Source organism: Macrosteles quadrilineatus, unplaced genomic scaffold, assembly GCF_028750875.1.
Source record: "Macrosteles quadrilineatus isolate MER2022 unplaced genomic scaffold, UCM_ALF_1.0 Scaffold_1__1_contigs__length_201487025, whole genome shotgun sequence".
Taxonomy (NCBI): domain Eukaryota; kingdom Metazoa; phylum Arthropoda; class Insecta; order Hemiptera; family Cicadellidae; genus Macrosteles; species Macrosteles quadrilineatus.
This window is the reverse complement of record NW_026542594.1, coordinates 83,236,065-83,254,138: the sequence shown is the minus strand read 5'-3', so window position 1 is coordinate 83,254,138 and position 18,074 is coordinate 83,236,065. Positions and strand designations below refer to the sequence as shown.

The following is an 18,074-nucleotide window of genomic DNA, read 5'->3' as shown; positions in this document are numbered from 1 at the left end:
GTACAATAGGTTTAGCCTACACCTATTGTCGACTTGACAATATTCAAACAAAGTGTGAATTTATTTCAAATTATGTACTTTCAAAACATTACCAAATCATAAATCATAATTTAAATGTATACAAAATTTTCGATTTCAGGTACTTTGGTATTACCTATATGTAGGCCACCCTTAGGCTATACAACACGCTGTGGCGGTTAAGTTAGGTTGGGTTATCATAAGTTTGTAGGACTTTTCTCGTATTGGTACGAATCAAACGATACCATATGAGTCATACTTTATATTTATGATAGAAAGTATGACAGTGCGCTGTCGTAGGGTGGCCACTGTATAATATCAAGTAGCGGGACCTAATTTTAAATCTTTAAAAAACTTTATTAGGCCTATTGTTTCTGGCTTAGAATAAGAAAGTGCAAAGAACTAGGCCTAATTAATAGGCTAATTGTCCAGAAATAACACATTGAAATCAAAAACACACACCAGTAATATATGGTAGTTGTTTATTCAAGCGCAATGGGTTTGTTACAAATTTGTACAGTAAAATTTTATTTAACTAACAGTCAATCACCAAGTGTTCTCTATTAAGACAAAACTTTAAATAATTTAGCTTCTCTTAGAAATATAGGCCTTACTGTTGATACATATCATCTAGGTAATTTAAAAAATATAAATATGTAATTATTTTTGGCAAATAGAGATTGCTTTTCAATATGCCAAAATAACTTTTTCTTTGTTATATCATCTTGACAAAATTATTTCATATTTATATTGTCTAAGATCCTAGATGTTTAAAGTAGAATACACATTACATTCAGATAGTATGCATAACAAAATAGGAAATTGCAGATGAAACATTAATTCAGGCAACCAAATAGCCTTACTATGACTATAGAATTTAAGTTTGAATAAATTCAACTTAAAGTTATTACCAGACAATCATAAACCATAGTTCAATACAGTGGAGAGTCAAAAATCCGAACCAATTGGGACCGTAGGTAGTTCAGATTACCGATTTGTTAGGATTTCCAAACATAGCCTAGAAATGCCTAATATAAACACATAACTAGGCCTACAGTATTTTTTTTTTGTCCTTGGACGCTAGGCACGAGCCTGGGATTGTTTTGCCCATTAGGCCTACTTCAGGCTCGACCTAGGGGTTGCGGCATTGTCACTTAGATAAAATCCATTGGTGACTTGGCGGGGATCGAACCCGGGACCCCAGGGACTGAAGTCCCGCGCTATAGCCACTACGCCAGCTCGTTCCCCCAGGCCTACAGTATTAAAAAATTATCCTTATCCTAGAACTAACTGTATTTTTAAGGCCTACAGTATTAAAAATACAGTTAGTTCTAGGATACAGAGAATGAAATGAAAACAATGATTTTTGTACTTAGGTATTTTCATTACCTACATTACTGTAATTTGTTTCTTGAAAAAATATGTACATTGGAAATGAACAAAACACAGACTGGCTCGGCCCGTTCACTCATTTCCCTGCCGAGTGCCGACTGTTCTGCCTGCAAAATTGTAAAACATCTGTTGTCTCTGTGCTTCTTCATTATTTTAAAACTCTCAGAAGCGGTTCGGATTTTTGACGTTTTAGATTTTTTACTTCAGATTTTTGACTCTCTACTGTATTTTTTTAAACTCCAACAAAAAATTCTATCTTAAATATTTAGGCTATACAACTAGACATTCCATACCCATGTTAAAGTTGTCGCCAGTTTTGAAATCAAAATGGATAATAGTTTAATTGGGCCAACGACAGATTACGCTGATATCTGCCAAATATGCAAACTTTTTAATCAAGTCAACCTAATAAGAATTATCGTAAGCTATAGCATCTCTTATGTCACATTAACTATCTCATTACAACAAGAACTAAGGGAAGTTTTGACACTAGCGCAATCTGTGACCGGCTCACAGAACTATGTTCATTTTGAATTTTAAAAATGACAACAGCTGGTCCATAGATGGGATGTCTACTTTGGTGTCGAAAAGTCAATGATTCTACTGTACTCAATCGATAGGATGTTTATTAATTTAACAAAAATGTGTTCAGACATTAAAAACCACAAAATTATAAAACTATTTCAAACAAAAAGTATCATATTACCTTATTAGAATTCAGTGCCTATTTAAAAGATTTAAGTAGGAACCTGTTCTAAAAAATTGTTATTAAAAGTAGAACAAAATAACTATTTTAATGTTTTGATGTTATAATTAAAAAATGTTGACATATGCTAGTCTAGTTATTACCAAATTTTTAAGTTGGGTAGGCCTACAAGCTTATTAGATTTTAACATAGGTTATAGTTGAAGGTAATTCAGTTCCATAGGTAAGCCAAAGCATAGATACATTTAGTAGAATTAGGCCTATTTCAAAGAGTAATGACAGCCTTTTGACATAATATAGTGGTTTAACAGAAAAACTAAAAATTTAATTTAGATCTTTATAGCATACATAGGCCTTTCTTTAACCCAACACATTAATAATTGGCTCACCTACTTTTGCTACAGTTGTAGATCTGATAGAAATTTAGTTTTTACCTTGAGGATGTTGTTAATTTCTGTCAGCGATGAGTGATAAGAATCAAACGCTAATTCCTCAACCCTACATATGTCTGATACACCAGCGGGATCAATAGATTCTAAGCTAAGAGTAGTCATTAAATTTGTTACATCACTGTCAATGCTCAAGGGTTCTTTCCAGGTTTCTTCCGTTGCATTTACAACACTTTCTAATTCTTGTAGTGCTTTTTGAGTTACAGTCAATAGCTTGTGTGCAACTCGAACACTAAGAGTTGATGGACTTGTCTTATCTGACATGTAAGGAAGTGAAGAAACACTGGAATCCTTCTTCTTTTTACCCTTCTTAATTTTTTCAACATTGTATGGCTTGGCAAGCTCAAACATCACACCACAAAACAGGCAAGAGATGGAAACCATTTCAACGATGACAGTCAGAAGATTAAGAAATCTGCAGCGGAGTTCCAATTGAGAATAATCACTACTTTTAGATTCTGTATTTAAAATTGATATAGCTTCACTCAATTTCAATACAGGGTTGGCTTCAATTGCAGAAATTTCTTCTTTCGAAATAGTACTTTGATCTTCTACTTTCATAATCAAGACAATATGGAGAAGGGTTTGTAGTAATTCAAAGAAAGGTAGCTCCAGGAAGTAAAACAATCTAGAGTCTGATGGAGTGAGAATCACATTTTTTGGTAGTTTAGAAATTTTTTTTTGTGAGAGGGAAGTAAATAAATCTTTTATTTCTTGATGAAGATGTTTGAGTGTTCCCATAGATTCTTCTTCGCTTTGCTTAAAAGACACTCCTTCACAGTTTCCATTTTCAACAGTCCTAGGCTTATTCTTAGATGCGAGTTGAACCACTCCTCCAATAATTCTAAGTGTAATTGATCTGGTTCGCAAAAAGTCAACTTCATTTTGAAATGATGTTTGTATTAGCTCTTGAGACAGCTGTTTACTGGGAGGATTACTTGTCCAGCACAAATCTAAATCTCTATTGTCCTCCAAGCTATGAAAACTAATGCTTTCTTTTTCTGGTTGGATTGACATTTGCTCAATCATCTGTAAACTACTCTGATATGATGATGCCAGAAAAATTTCCAGAAGCATCTTCTCTACGGTCACAGATGAATAATGTAATGAGTTGTTGAGGCGCTCCCTAAATTTGATGAACTCGTGAATTTTTGTAAATGATCCGAACTTGTACAAAAATGTCAGGTGATCAGCACTGTCTTTATAGTTGGAAGTAAAGAACTTAAGAGTCAGTTCTATGAGATGTGAACCTAAATAGTACAGCCCTGTTGATAGGAGAGGTGTGCACATTAGGTAGCCCATTGAGTCCAACTGCACGTGTTTGACGTCTAGCAACTCATAGACTTTTTCTGCGGCTTTGCTGACTCCAAGCACATTATACAACTTGATAAGGAGTACTTTAAATTGATGGTTTGAGGGACTCTTAGACAATGCATGTTCTAGAATAGCTATAGCTTTCCTTAGGTATACAGAGTTATCGGTTTCCATCCACAAATCGTTCATAATTTCAACTATCAGGATGATGAATGGATCATTGTGTCGAACATCTGTTGCAAGCAAATTTTGACTGTTGAATTGAGCTCCATGAAAGTAGTAACGAAGAAGGCAGTCTGAAAGTTGCATCTTAGCTGAGTTAGTGAGCTTGTCATGAAAACCAAGGTGACGTGAAATGTGCAAGTTTGAAATGTACCTTAGCATTTGTTCTCTGGAAGTGGGCAGCTGGCCATCTTCCAATCCAATAAATTTCCAAATACCACCAAGGAAAGAAGCTACTTGAGGTTCTGTTAGTGCATTCAAATAAGGCCTCAAATCATTCAAAACACAAGATTTTGAACCAAAGCAATAAAAATAAGCCTGTAGTAACTCTGTAATTTCACCAAAGTGTACATTAGGATCAATGCCTTTCTCCTGAAGTTGAACATACAATTCTAATATTGCAAGATAGGGGCCACGCAGAGGATGTTTAGTATCTTGATTCTTTTTCTGGATGGCATTCAAAAACTGTACACAGTCGCTAATTGTTTTATCTGATGAATTATAATCACTAACTCCATTGCTACTTGCATGTAGGTCTACTGTATGTGAGACAGTTTGAAAATAGTTCAGATATAATGTCCAATTATCCATGTCATCAATCAATATTTTCTTAATTTCAACATTTGCCCGACTCCAACATTCCATTTTCATCAATAATTCAACTCTCTTAGTAGGAACAGTTAGTGATGAATGCAACATCTCACCTAAGGGTCCCTCAACTACTTGAATCGCGTCTTCAAGTTTATTTTGCATTTCTAAAATCATAAGGTATAGTTGGACTTCTTGTTCAGCTTCAATCTTATCATCTTTTACAAACTTCATAACCATCTTCTCAGCTAGTGGCAGCTGTACACTATTAGCAAGTTCAGGACCAGCTTCATGGGCTTGCATTACAATGCTCATAACAGCCCAAAAATAGTAATGATTTTTTAGCTTTAATTTGTACAGCGTCATAGCAGTTTGTTGTTGTTTTTTGTAATTACAGACACGAACATATGCCATGAATAAATGTGTCAGCAATTCTTCATTTTTTGGTTCTTTCTTGGAGGCTTCTGAGTAGATGTCACATATCATTTCTGGTTGGTTCATTTCACGGTAACAAATTGTCATTGCTTGTAACGTAGAGTCATCACACTGAAAATCTTTACGGACTGAATCTAGAAGCTGTAAACATTCAATTTCCTTTCCTAATCTCAATAATGCTAGTCCTTTTAAAACTTTAGCACACTGAAAGTTAGGTTGTTTCTTTAAAACCTTTTCTGCTTCTTGAAGAGCCTTTTTATTGTTCCCATCATCCAACCAATTATAAATTGGCCTAAGACGCCTCTCAGCAACGCTACTATCCACATGATTTTTTGAAGCCATTTCTAAATGCACCGTCCAGGTTGATGGCAAACAGTGTGAAACAATAATTATTGTAAATTAAATTAAATGTATTAATGAAGAATAAGACCATCACAGATTCAAAACAGTGTGGTCTCTTTAGATATACAGGCCAACTAACTACAACTGCATTATTGTAGTAGGCCAACATAAATTTATTTTAATTGCTTGCATTTCTGGTCTTCCTATAACCTTACTTTAAATTATTTTGAAGATTTCGATTTAACATCCAGGTTATTAAGACAGAACGGTTGTGAAAATGCCAAAAGAATATTACGTTTTGAAGAGTAGGCCCTACCAAGAGCTAAATTGTTGAAATTAATATTCTACCTGGTTTATAACTTAACCATCTTCATCAACTTAAACTTAGATCATGAGGTTATGAACAGATTTTATGAGTCAGAAGTTTCATCAATAGGAGTTCAGAATAATCCGAAGTAGGCCTATAGGCGAATATCAAAATTCCCATTAACAGTGCGGTCTTCAAAATTTCGTTCTACGTAGTTTACTCAAACATGTTATTAAATTTCTCACGTACTTTAGACACACTACATAAAGCTAACAAACTTACTTGATGATGGACTGAATAGAAAACTGCGGCGGTGGTGGGGTCGGCGAAGCGAAGTAGCTAAAGCATTCCCTACTATTTTTACGCTACCCTTTTGGGATCAGGTTGACCACTACAACACTAAAAGCAAACTTAAATACGACAGTTGTCATTATAATCCATAATCCATCAATCTATATAGATATAGATAGATAGATTATGATGATAACTAATTAAGTATTATATATACTTAATACAATAAGGATTTTCTCTCCAACATCCTTTTTCAACTGTACTACTTAACTGGTTTTAGCACATTTTCCTACAGTGAAGTAGTTATAACCGTAAGTGGCCACGGTCATGGCCACGGTCATGGCCACCCTTAACTTCAGGCCATGGCCTGGTAGAATTGGCAAATGTAATAATCGGTTATAGAACAAAAAATAATGCTTTTCAAATCATCAATAACAACGTCAATAAACTACCACGTCAATAAAAAACTGTCCAACAATCTTGAAAATGTCTTACGTACCCAGAGGGCATTTGATGAAGCTAGTCAATCGGATATTAGCGAACCCTGAACGACAACAACTGCAAATTCCAAAACATGCAGCTTTAAATAAGAATAACTTCAAGAACAACACTATCGCCGAGTCTGTATCCCATCAAGATGAACACCAGAGTCAACAGCTACTTTTTTAGGAGAAGCCCAGTTAACAAAAGCAAAAAGGAAACTAATAAGCAGAGGTGGGAAGCAATTTGTGAACTCAAGAAGAAAAATAGTTTAAATCTAAAAATCTTTCATCAGAATACAGACCGGAAGTAACAAAATTGAGAGGCTTAATCAACTATTAGATTCAATATCTCCGGATGTAATGGTTGTTCCAGAACATGGTCAGGATGCAGAAACCATTAAAAATACTCAGGTGAATGGTTATGGTCTTATATCAGCTTTTTGCAGACAAAACGTTATTAAGGGTGGAGTAGCTGTATTCAAGAGCGACAATTTAGAGAATGAAACCAATTCCCTGGATATCGAACATCACAGCATTCCTATGTTAATAGAGGTTTCTGCAGTGTCTCTCAGTATTGGCAGGAGGAAATCTGTCCATATTCTGGGTGTTTACCGTCCACCGAGAGAGGACAAGGAATCTCTGACCTTAGCTCTTCAAACACTTTCAAACATTTTGGACCAGTGGGTCTCTCCTAATATTTCAATAGTAATCATGGGAGATTTCAATGTAGACTGCATGGAACCATCCTTAAAGAAAACTGCACTTGAATATATTCTATCAACCTTCAATGTCCTCAGACTACAGCTTCCACCAACAAGGACTACTAGCATCTCGTCCACCTCTATAGACATGTGCTGCGTCTCTCACCATTTCAATAATAATGTTAATGTCGGGGTTATACACACTGGTATTTCGGACCACAGTGGCCAAATGTGAACTGGGCCTCAGTATCGACAATATAAAGCCATATTCAACTGTTGGTAGAGTCATCAACCCAAATAACTTGGACTGTTTGAGGACACTACTTGCAGCACAGGACTGGCAAGACGTTATGCAAAGCAACCTTGTTGAAATGGCGTTTGACCACTTCCTGGTCATAATTACCATGGCTCTCAACGCTTCATGTCCACTCAAACTGTCAAGAGCAAACCCACGTAATCCAATCAAGCACGTTTTTAATGAAGAAGCGGCCAAACTGTAAGACACCTTCCTTCAGGCCCATGAAACCTACATTAAGACAGGGAGAGAAGAGGACAGGATGACTGCCAACCACTTCAAGAAGGTCTCTGACTTATTTTAAGAGACCTGAGACGAGAGACTACAGCAAACTATATTAATCAGTCTAACTGCAAATCAAAGGCAGTTTGGAGGGTCATAAATAGTGAAAGAAGGTCCAAGCTACAAGATAACATGGAAATTAAATACTTGACGCTTCAAGAAGGCCACAGAGTGGAGGATCCTTCAGAGCTTGCCAATGCGTTCAACTCATACTTTACATCAATAACTGATGTAACATTGAACAACAGCCAGGCCGGGAGATCAAGTACCATAAAGACAAATTTGCCAGATATTACACACGCATTAACAGATCTAATACCCACGACTGAGAAGGAACTGCGAAAGGTTGTTGGCACAATGAAAAGCAAGAACTCTTCGGGGCTAGATGGATATTCATCCAGGATGGTGAAGCACTGCTTGTCCGAGCTAATGAAACCCTTACTCCATGTTGTCAACCTGAGCCTTGCCAGTGGATGCTTCCCCAGTAAACTGAAGACCACTAAGGTGATACCACTACATAAAAAGGGAAATAAACACGAGCTTGGGAACTTCCGCCCTATTTTCTTAGTATCTTTGAAATAACCTTTTCAAAGATTATTGAGAAAGTTATACTCTCCCGAATCGAAGACCGATGGAACAGCATCGACCTAGAAAATCAACACGGCTTCCGAAAGAAGAAATCAACTTTGACGGCCCTTGTGGACTTGGTAGAGTATAGTCTTGATCAGCTTGAGAGTGGTGAAAGCATTGTTGGAATATTTCTTGATCCAAGCAAAGCCTTCGAATGCCTCAGCCATGATCTCTTTCTTAAACACCTTGGAATAATATTAGACTCTAATCTCAGATCAACAGCCTCTGTCAGAAATTAAGCAGCAGTATATATGCTTTAAGACGCATATTAAAGCCATTAGCACATATGATGCAGTAAAAACCACCTATTTTGCTTTACTGGACAGCCGCATTAAATATGGAATAGATCTTTGGGGCGCCACTGCTGGGAAAAACCTACAACGTGTGTTAGTTCTGCAGAAAGAGGCTGTTCGGGTTATGGCGGACTTAGAATAAAGGGCAAGTTGCAGACAAGCATTCGTGGACTTAAAGATATTAACACTAATAAATACTTACATACTTGAAGTTGTCACCATGGCCTGCAAATCAAGATAACCACGGAATGATAATGTTCACCAGCACTTTACCCGGCATGCCTGTAATTTCAATCTACCTACACACCACAGTAGAAGATATGAGAGTAAGCCTTCGAACATCGGAGCCAAATCTTTCAACCACATGCCAGCTGAAATCAAGAGTTCCAGTCCTGAGAAGCTGAAGACAGACCTCCGGGATTGGCTGCACCACCATCCTTTCTACGGCGTTGGAGAGTTCTTGGACTGGCAAGCTCTATAGATAAATTATTCTGAAAGACACTCTCGAAAGAAGCTTCTGTAATATTGTTGGTATTGCTATAACCAGCTGATCTCTAGTTGTTAAATATCTTATGTTATGAGTTCTCAGAATAAACACTTTCTTGTTTCGAATTGATTATTTAATTAAAATAGTTTTAATTAATACATAAATGAACATGGTGTCAGTAGTACCGAATCCACTGGACTTAAGTGACCCAACGCGAGTACGAGAAAACTGGGAAGTGTTCAAGAAACAATGGAAGAGCTATGTAATATTAGCTGAAGCAGAAGCATTAGGTGGTACAAGGTTAAGTACACCTAAACTGAAGATGGTCATGTTTTCAACAGTAATTGGCCGTGATGGACTATGTTTGATTGAAAGAATACTTGGCTCCAATGAATCAACCCTGGATCAGGTAATTGAAGCTTTGGATAAGTATTTTTTAGGGACAAATAATTCTTTGTATGAGAGATTTATTTTTAATGTCATTGTTCAAAAGACTGATGAAACGATTAAAGACTTTATAGGTCGTCTAAAAGAGCAAATACGATTGTGTGACATTGATTCTTTAGCAAATCTCAACAAGACAGGCCTTGAAGATACTCTAATTTGCGACCAACTTGTTGTAGGTATAACCAATACTGAATTAAAAATAACACTTCTCTTGCTCTTCTTAAACAAGACTCAACACCTTGGTGAGAAGAATGTAGAATTTTAAGCATGGCACGTCTCAAAGAACGCGGAACTACTGATGGAACTTAACGATTCAACTAAACCATTATTAATGGAAGAAATTGCAAATTTACTCCAAATTAAATTTACTTAAAACAGCACGTGATTACTTAAGGACCTGGTAAAAAATGGTCATGACATGGGTTTGAGGACAGTTCAATTTTCAACACATTAAGACTAGTGTTATAAATTTGCCATTGGTTTAATCGAATCAGAATTAAATTTGGTTTATTAACATAAAATTATACTATCCTGGTAGGCTTAAAATAGGTTAATCCTCTCACCCAAGAAAGTATGCAAGTGTCTAGTTAATTAGAACACAAGTTAGGCCTATCTTACTAATTTGGAAATTCAAGTAACAAATGTTGTTGCAATAATATTAAGAACTAAGAGATAAATGATAACGCCAACATTAAAAATAGCTTATATTTATATTTTAGGATTCAAGAAAAAATAATATAAAATAAAATATAGTATTGGTTGGTTTTGTTCTGGTTCGTTTTGAGGTTATATCGTTATACCTGGGTTCCCTCCCACCCACTACCCAGGTAAATAAGTCTGTGCCAAGCAACAGACGACAGACCGCAGTCATCAACAAGATGGTTCTTCTTCTTCAGTGACCAATTTTTTTCGTTTGCAATAAGTGATCAGTCAGGCTGTAGACGCTTGTCTTGTACAAAACACCCCCGCCGCAGCAAACCTGCAGACTAAGCGAATTTCCATTAACCTGATTGGATTTACACTAAAATCCCTCCATAAAAATAGCACATTTATTTCCTATTTAAATAGAATTAGTTTAACGAGTACTTAGGTTTGCTGCAACAGGGAGGGTAAAAAAGATTTTTTTATAAAATGATAATAGTTTAGTAAGAAATAAAAGTATTTTCCAAAATCAATGAAAATATGTTCATAAACAAGCAAACTACAACAGTTGACTTATTCTCCATAAGAATAACATGGGAATTTCAAAATTACAATTTTTTTGAATTTTCTCCGTAACAATTAGGCGCATAATAACGCTTCAATAAACTCAATTATTTGTTTTTTTAAGCTCTACAAAATGGTTTAAAAAGAAATTGTGAAATTTCGTGTTTTTAGGGTCAAAAATGGGAAAAACCTATTTTTACCCCATAAAACCCCCCATAAACCCCCGTTCCCATAGTCCGATCATGCTGATTCGCGAACTCATTCAAGTTTATCCCGCCTTACACCTTCAAACCAAATTTTATCAAAATCGGACAAAAATTACTCAAGTTATCGTGCGGATGGACACATATATATATATATATATATAAATTTGAACGAATGGTGTTTTTGGCCTCTGGGGACATCAAAATGAAAAAGTAAATCGGTCCCGGGCTTAGGTCTTACCATGAGACCTACGGTAATAGCTACTTCCCTATAGGGAAATTCGCTAAAAACGACTTTTTGTAAAAATGATGGTCAACAAAAAGCTCAGAAAGTTCCAGCTTGACTCAGGTGCAACTTGTAACGTTATGGGGCTACGAGATCTAAAAACTATTCTTGACAATGAGAATCCTAAACTTAATAGTAGTTCCACTAATTTGTGTTTCTATGGCGGGTCATCCCAAAACTCACTAGGCAGCATTGTGCTTAAAGCAAAATTCAAATTATAAAAGGTTAAAATACCTGCTATTAAGCAATCCAATTTTGTTGTTGACACAACTAGTTTCGGTGTCTGTGTGACACCATCATCAGGCTGCACAAGGACAGTTTTCTTTCTTCATACGAAGAGTTTTCTTTCGTCATATTACACGAAAATAATAAATAATCATTTAAACACGACACAAACACGAATACGAGACATTTATGGTAACTGATCAGTTAAGAAAACAGACGACGCTAACCCGACGGAGTTTGAGTCCAGACTGCGGGTGGTCAGTGCAGTGGTGTACGTCCGTTGTCTTATCATCCCAGGTTGCGTCCTGTCAATCACTCAATCACACCTCCCCTCTCCAGTAAACCGATGGCGGTGTCATACATAAAATTAGACGAGAAAAATTGTTGGTCATTTAGTACATTATGGTGGTCGGATTTTACTGCCTTATATATCTCGAACTCTTCCAATGTGTTAATTTTATATCTGTTTTTAGAAAAATGTAGAATATCCATATTGCTGCTAATGTTGGTATAATTGTGGCCTTGGGATATTAAATGCTCGGCAAAAGATGATGTTTGGTGGGCTGTTGACGCTTTTGGAATATGCTCTTTGAATCTTTTTGTAAAGGAACGTGCTGTTTGGCCGATGTAATATTTCGTACAATCGGTACAATTGATCTTGTAAACGCCAGATTTATCAAAAGATTGCGTCATCGTGGGGCTGCGTTCCTTTAACAATGAACCAAGCTTGTTTTCTGTTCTAAAGGAAACAGTGATTTTGTTTTTTGCCATGAGATTTTTATATTTATTGCTCATAAAGGTGCCAAATTTTGCAGAGATGAAATTGTTCTGTTTATTATTAGTTCCTGTTTTATTTTTATGTTTGTAGATGAGTTTATCCACAATACTACTTGGATAACTATTTGATACGGCTATATGTTTTATTGTAATTACTTCTTCGTTGTAGTCCTGTTCATTCATTGGAATTGTGAGCAATCGGTGTATGAAACTATTATATGCAGCTAATTTGTGTGAATACGGATGATGCGATTCTGAGTGAATGGTCTGGTCAGTGCATGTTGGTTTCCTGAATATTTTAAACTCAAATTTATTTTGATGCTTTTTTATGGTGAGGTCCAGAAAATTCAAACAATTATTGTTTTCTTCCTCCAATGTAAACTTCATGTTGCTGTGAATGCCACATAAGTATGCGTTGAGTAACGACAACTGTCTACTGTTTCCGTTGAACAAAACAATAGTGTCGTCTACATATCTGAAATAAAACAGGATCTTTTCTTTGTAGCGGTTGGAATCAGAAAATAAATGTTTATTTTCCAGGTTGTTGAGAAAAATCTCTGCTAAAATACTGGAGAGGGGGGAACCCATTGCCAGCCCTTCTTTCTGGGAATAATAGTCATTGTTGAATCTGAAGTAGGTAATTCTGATTTAGTACTAATCTTGTGAGTGAAACTAACTCATTTACCGACTCTCTGGATAAACTTGAGTTTTTAATGAGGTTTTGGTGTAAGAGAGCTATTGTTTCTTGAACGGGGACGTTGGTGTACAAATTTACGATGTCAAATGATGCCAATTTGTGGTTATCTTTAACAGCATGGTTCTTAATTCTATCAACAAGTTCTAGGCTATTTTTTATACTATGACTATTTTCCAATAAAATTTGATCCTTTATTATTTTATCTAGCTTCTTGGCTATTTTGTAGGCTGGAATTGGCATAACGGCCTAACGTTAACATCGCCGGCGTGTAACCCGTCGAATCGTGGACGGCGGTGTTTATGGCGAACTGAAGCTCGGCGATATGGGCGTCCCATGACCTATGATTCTCTTTAACGAACTGAGAAATCATGGTCTTCACAACGCGGTTTGACTCGTTCCACCGGGTTTGATTGCGGACTGTAGGGAGCTGTGTTCGTGAAAGTTATGTCCCAATCCGTCGCCAGGTCCCTAAAGAGGTTCGAAACGAACTGAGTCCCGTTGTCGGTGATTATGGACTCAGGTGCTCCGTATCGAAGGAGCATCTCTTTAGTCTTGCTGACAACGTTCTTGGCCGTTGCCGACCCGATAGGACATAACTCAACCCACTTGCTGTACGTGTCCTGGATCACCAGCAGGAAGCGGTGGCCCTTGCCCGACCTGGGTAGCGGACCCACTTGGTCGGCAGACACCGTGTACCATGGACCTTTTGGGGCCCGGAAGTACATCTTCCCCACCGGTTTCGTCTGCGCCACCTTGTACTTTTGGCAGGCATCACAGGATCTCACGTAGGCTTTCGTCTCCCGACGCCATCCAGGCCAAAAATATTCGGGCCCTACACGGCGAAGTGTTTTCTTGACACCAAGGTGTCCTGATGTAGCGTCATCGTGGTTCTGTCGTAGTACCGCCTCTACTTGCCCTGGAGGAACGCACATTCTCCAGGACAGCTTACCACCACTCCCATGGCGTTGGGAGGTTCGGTAAAGGCGGTTCTCCACGATTTGATATCGCGGATAGCGTCGAGGGTTTGCGGTCACAGCTGCGTACAACCGGTCGTACCAATCAGTCGGAGGGACGTCGTTGGCTTCGTCGGGGCGTGCGTCGGATTGCGTCGCGTCACTCGGTTGGTCTTCCGGTCTCGTCGATTCCCTGCGTCTGGTCGTGCGTCGCTCGCGAGGCGCGTCTGTCACCTCCGATGTGAGATGACTCACCACGACCAGGCCCGATTGACCCTCGTTGGTCACGGGTTGCCTCGATAAAGCGTCGGCGCCGCGGTTCAGGGTGCCCTTCCGGTACTTGATCTCGAAGGTGTACTGCTGAAGTTCCATCACCCACCGCGCCAGGCGTCCGCTAGGCTCGTGTAGCCTCATTAGCCATTTCAGCGCGACGTGGTCGGTTATGGCGACGAACTTGTAACCCTCGAGGTACGGCTTGAATTTCCGGGTCGCCCAAACCAGAGCAAGACACTCTAACTCCGTCGTTGTATAGTTCTTCTCTTGGTCCGTAAGCAGTCGGCTGGCGTACGCGATTACGACTTGCCGGATTCTTGGTTCTGCGTGAGAGCGGCTCCAAGACCGATGGTCGACGCGTCGGTCTGGAGGACAAACGGGACCGAGAAGTCAGGACAGGCCAGGACAGGGGCGGAGGTAAGGCGTCGTTTAAGTTCCTCGAACGATTCATCCTGGTCAGGGCCCCACAGCCACCGAGCGTTCTTCTTCAGTAGTTGTCGCATCGGGGCGGTTACTTGGGCAAACCTGTCCACGAAACGACGGTACCAAGACGCGAGACCGAGAAAGCTCCGAAGGGTTTTGCGTTAGTAGGTCGCGGGAACTCGGCGATAGCACGGACCTTCTCTGGGTCGGTCGATATCCCCTCGTTGTTGACGACGTGTCCGAGATATCTGAGCTCCTTTTTGCAGAAGTTACACTTATCTGGGTTTAAACGTAGGCCAGCCTTTCTAAGGCGTTCGAAGACCACCCGGAGGATTTGCAAGTGCTCAGTAAACGTGGCGGACACCACAACGAGGTCGTCGAGGTAGGCGAACACCTTCGGCTCAAGCTCTGGACCGATGACCTTGTCCAGGAGGCGTTGAAAGGTCGCTCAGGCGGAATGGAGTCCAAAGGGCATAACCGTGAACTGGAATAGGCCTAACCCGGGTACATTACATTTACATTTACATTTACATTTGTTGTCATGAGAGCCGAAGCCCCCTGACTGCTTACCCGGTACCTATCCTTCAGGACATACCCGGGCCCCATGATGTAGGCCGAAGCTTACGCATCAACCTTTAGCACATCATGGGCGGATGACTTAAGGTCATCAGGCTCGCCGGCTGCCGAAGCAGACCCTTCGGAAAGAGGGTTGCCCCTCAATCCTAACCAGGGATTCCGGCTGCTTGTTTAAGCGTCACTCCACCTGGGTTCCACTAGGTCGGAACCTAGAGGTCCATAGTAGAGCGCCCCGACGCATTTAGTGCAAGCAACACTCGGGACCTATCTAATCCCTGACAGGCAGAACCCGCCATCAATAGCCAGGAGGAAGGAGACCATCAGCACGCTGACGGGGGGAACCCCAACCTCCCATTTACACCGCTGCCCGATCGAGGCCTGACCCATTGCTGGGAACCAGAGATATCCAGAGCGATAGATCCCCAGATACCCCTGGCGGGCTCGGACCCAGCACCCGATCTACTTCGTTTGCCCGTCAGACCCAACATCACTGCCAGGCCATCAGGGTTTCCCAAAAGGAGGCAGGTATAGAAGTGGGACCCACCCGGATGAACCTATCCACCAGAGGTGGCGACACCCTTGACTCAATTGAGGTTCCGGGAAGAACCCCCCACACTCAAGATAACCATACCGTCCGTGCTCAGAGACAGGGATAGGTTTGCATAAGTACCTACAAACCGTTGCCCTCACACTGCGGAAAGTTACGTTGCCCTTGAGTGTCCCCGTGAGCTGCGGGTACTTGCCCGTTTTCACCTCCAGGAAAGGTTACTTCCAAAGTCGAGGATTTGCCCACTGAATGCTGGTCGCACACAACAAGCAGGCCGAATCCCAAAGAACCACAGACACAGGTAGGTTAGAGATTATGATGTACTTCCATCTCTCCTAGAGCTAAACACCCCTCCATCCTGGATAAAGGAATGTCACTGGGACCCGATGCCCAGTCGACCATATCTGTGGCCAACTTGAAAATGCCGATACCAACACGGAGCATTTACCTCCCCTCTGGGGGCTAGGTATTTCACCTCCCAGGACGAGGCTACTTCCAAAGTCGAGGATATGCCTCACAAAATGTCAGTCGAACACAACAGGTAGGACTCAGTCACAACCACAGTTACAGGTAGATGAGGAGAGGCGGAATTAACGGCATCACTGAGAGCTAAACACCCCCCCCCCCACCCTGAATGGAGGGAATGTCACTGGAGGCTCCCCCTAAGGGGCTGGCGCTTACCAGTCGTCCATAACTGTGGTCTACCTGAAGTGCCGGGTCTGACACCGGGCAGTTACCTCCCCTCTGGGAGAGCTAGGGTCCGCGTGGTCGCCCAGGCCACGAACCCACGCAAGCGTGAGCCCCCTGCGGTTCCTAACCCGGGTACGGTGAACGCGGTGATCGGTCGGCTTTCCTTCGCTAACGGCACCTGCCAATAGCCTTGCTTCAAGTCCAGTGTACTGATGTATCTCGCCGGCCGTAGTTTCTCCAGAATGGCGTTGATTCTGGGCAACGGATACGCGTCGGGGACAGAGCATTCGTTAACTTTGCGCATATCGATGCAAAAACGAAATTTGCCGTTGCTCTTCCTCGTCAGCACGACTGGCGAACTCCAGGGGCTATCCAATGGTTCGATAACACCATCGCGGAGCATCGTCGCCACCTCTTCGTCGATGATAGCTTGCATCGCGGGATTTCTGGGATAATACCGCTGCTTGACGGGGGCGGCGTTTTCTTTGAGCCGTATCGTGTGCTCAGCCAACGCCGTCTTCCCCGAAACGTCGTCAAACAGTGGTAGTTCGCGTTCCAGGAATTCCGCGAGTAGTACCAGAGGGGAGGTAATTGCCCGGTGTTGGAACCGGCACTTCAGGTAGACCACAAGCTATGGACGACTGGACAAGCCAGCCTCTTTGGGTTTACCCAAAGTGAGAGTACCCAGTGACATTCCCTCCATTCAGGGTGGTGGGGGTGTTCAGCTCTGCTAGTGTTGATTAAGTTCATAGATCTTTCACCTGCCTGTAGCTTGTGGTTGTGACTGAGTCCTACCTGTCGTGTACGACTGGCATTTTGTGAGGCATATCCTCGACTTTGGAAGTAGCCTCGTCCTGGGAGGTGAAATACCTAGCCCCCAGAGGGGAGGTAAATGCTCCGTGTTGGTATCGGCATTTTCAAGTTGGCCTCAGACATGGTCGACTGGGCATCGGGTCCCAGTGACATTCCTTTATCCAGGATGGAGGGGTGTTTAGCTCTAGGAGAGATGGAAGTACATCATAATCTCTAACCTACCTGTGTCTGTGGTTCTTTGGGATTCGGCCTGCTTGTTGTGTGCGACCAGCATTCAGTGGGCAAATCCTCGACTTTGGAAGTAACCTTTCCTGGAGGTGAAAACGGGCAAGTACCCGCAGCTCACGGGGACACTCAAGGGCAACGTAACTTTCCGCAGTGTGAGGGCAACGGTTTGTAGGTACTTATGCAAACCTATCCCTGTCTCTGAGCACGGACGGTATGGTTATCTTGAGTGTGGGGGGTTCTTCCCGGAACCTCAATTGAGTCAAGGGTGTCGCCACCTCTGGTGGATAGGTTCATCCGGGTGGGTCCCACTTCTATACCTGCCTCCTTTTGGGAAACCCTGATGGCCTGGCAGTGATGTTGGGTCTGACGGGCAAACGAAGTAGATCGGGTGCTGGGTCCGAGCCCGCCAGGGGTATCTGGGGATCTATCGCTCTGGTTATCTCTGGTTTCCCAGCAATGGGTAAGGCCTCGATCGGGCAGCGGTGTAAATGGGAGGT

General features: G+C 41.1%; 2 protein-coding genes across 2 annotated transcripts in view; both read right to left on the bottom strand.

The window, feature by feature from the left end:
* Window positions 1–6,137, bottom strand: part of LOC128998485 (nonsense-mediated mRNA decay factor SMG8) — a 309,227-nt gene extending 303,090 nt beyond the window's left edge. The window contains exon 1 of the mRNA XM_054424638.1: window positions 6,055–6,137. The gene's annotated coding sequence lies outside the window, so the exon portion shown is untranslated. The remainder of the gene's footprint in view (window positions 1–6,054) is intronic.
* Window positions 484–6,075, bottom strand: LOC128983691 (N-alpha-acetyltransferase 25, NatB auxiliary subunit). Its single transcript, XM_054403090.1, has one exon. The coding sequence runs from the start codon at window positions 5,463–5,465 to the stop codon at window positions 2,514–2,516; it is 2,952 nt and encodes a 983-aa protein (XP_054259065.1). The 5' UTR covers window positions 5,466–6,075; the 3' UTR covers window positions 484–2,513.
* Window positions 6,138–18,074: the final 11,937 nt, after the last annotated feature.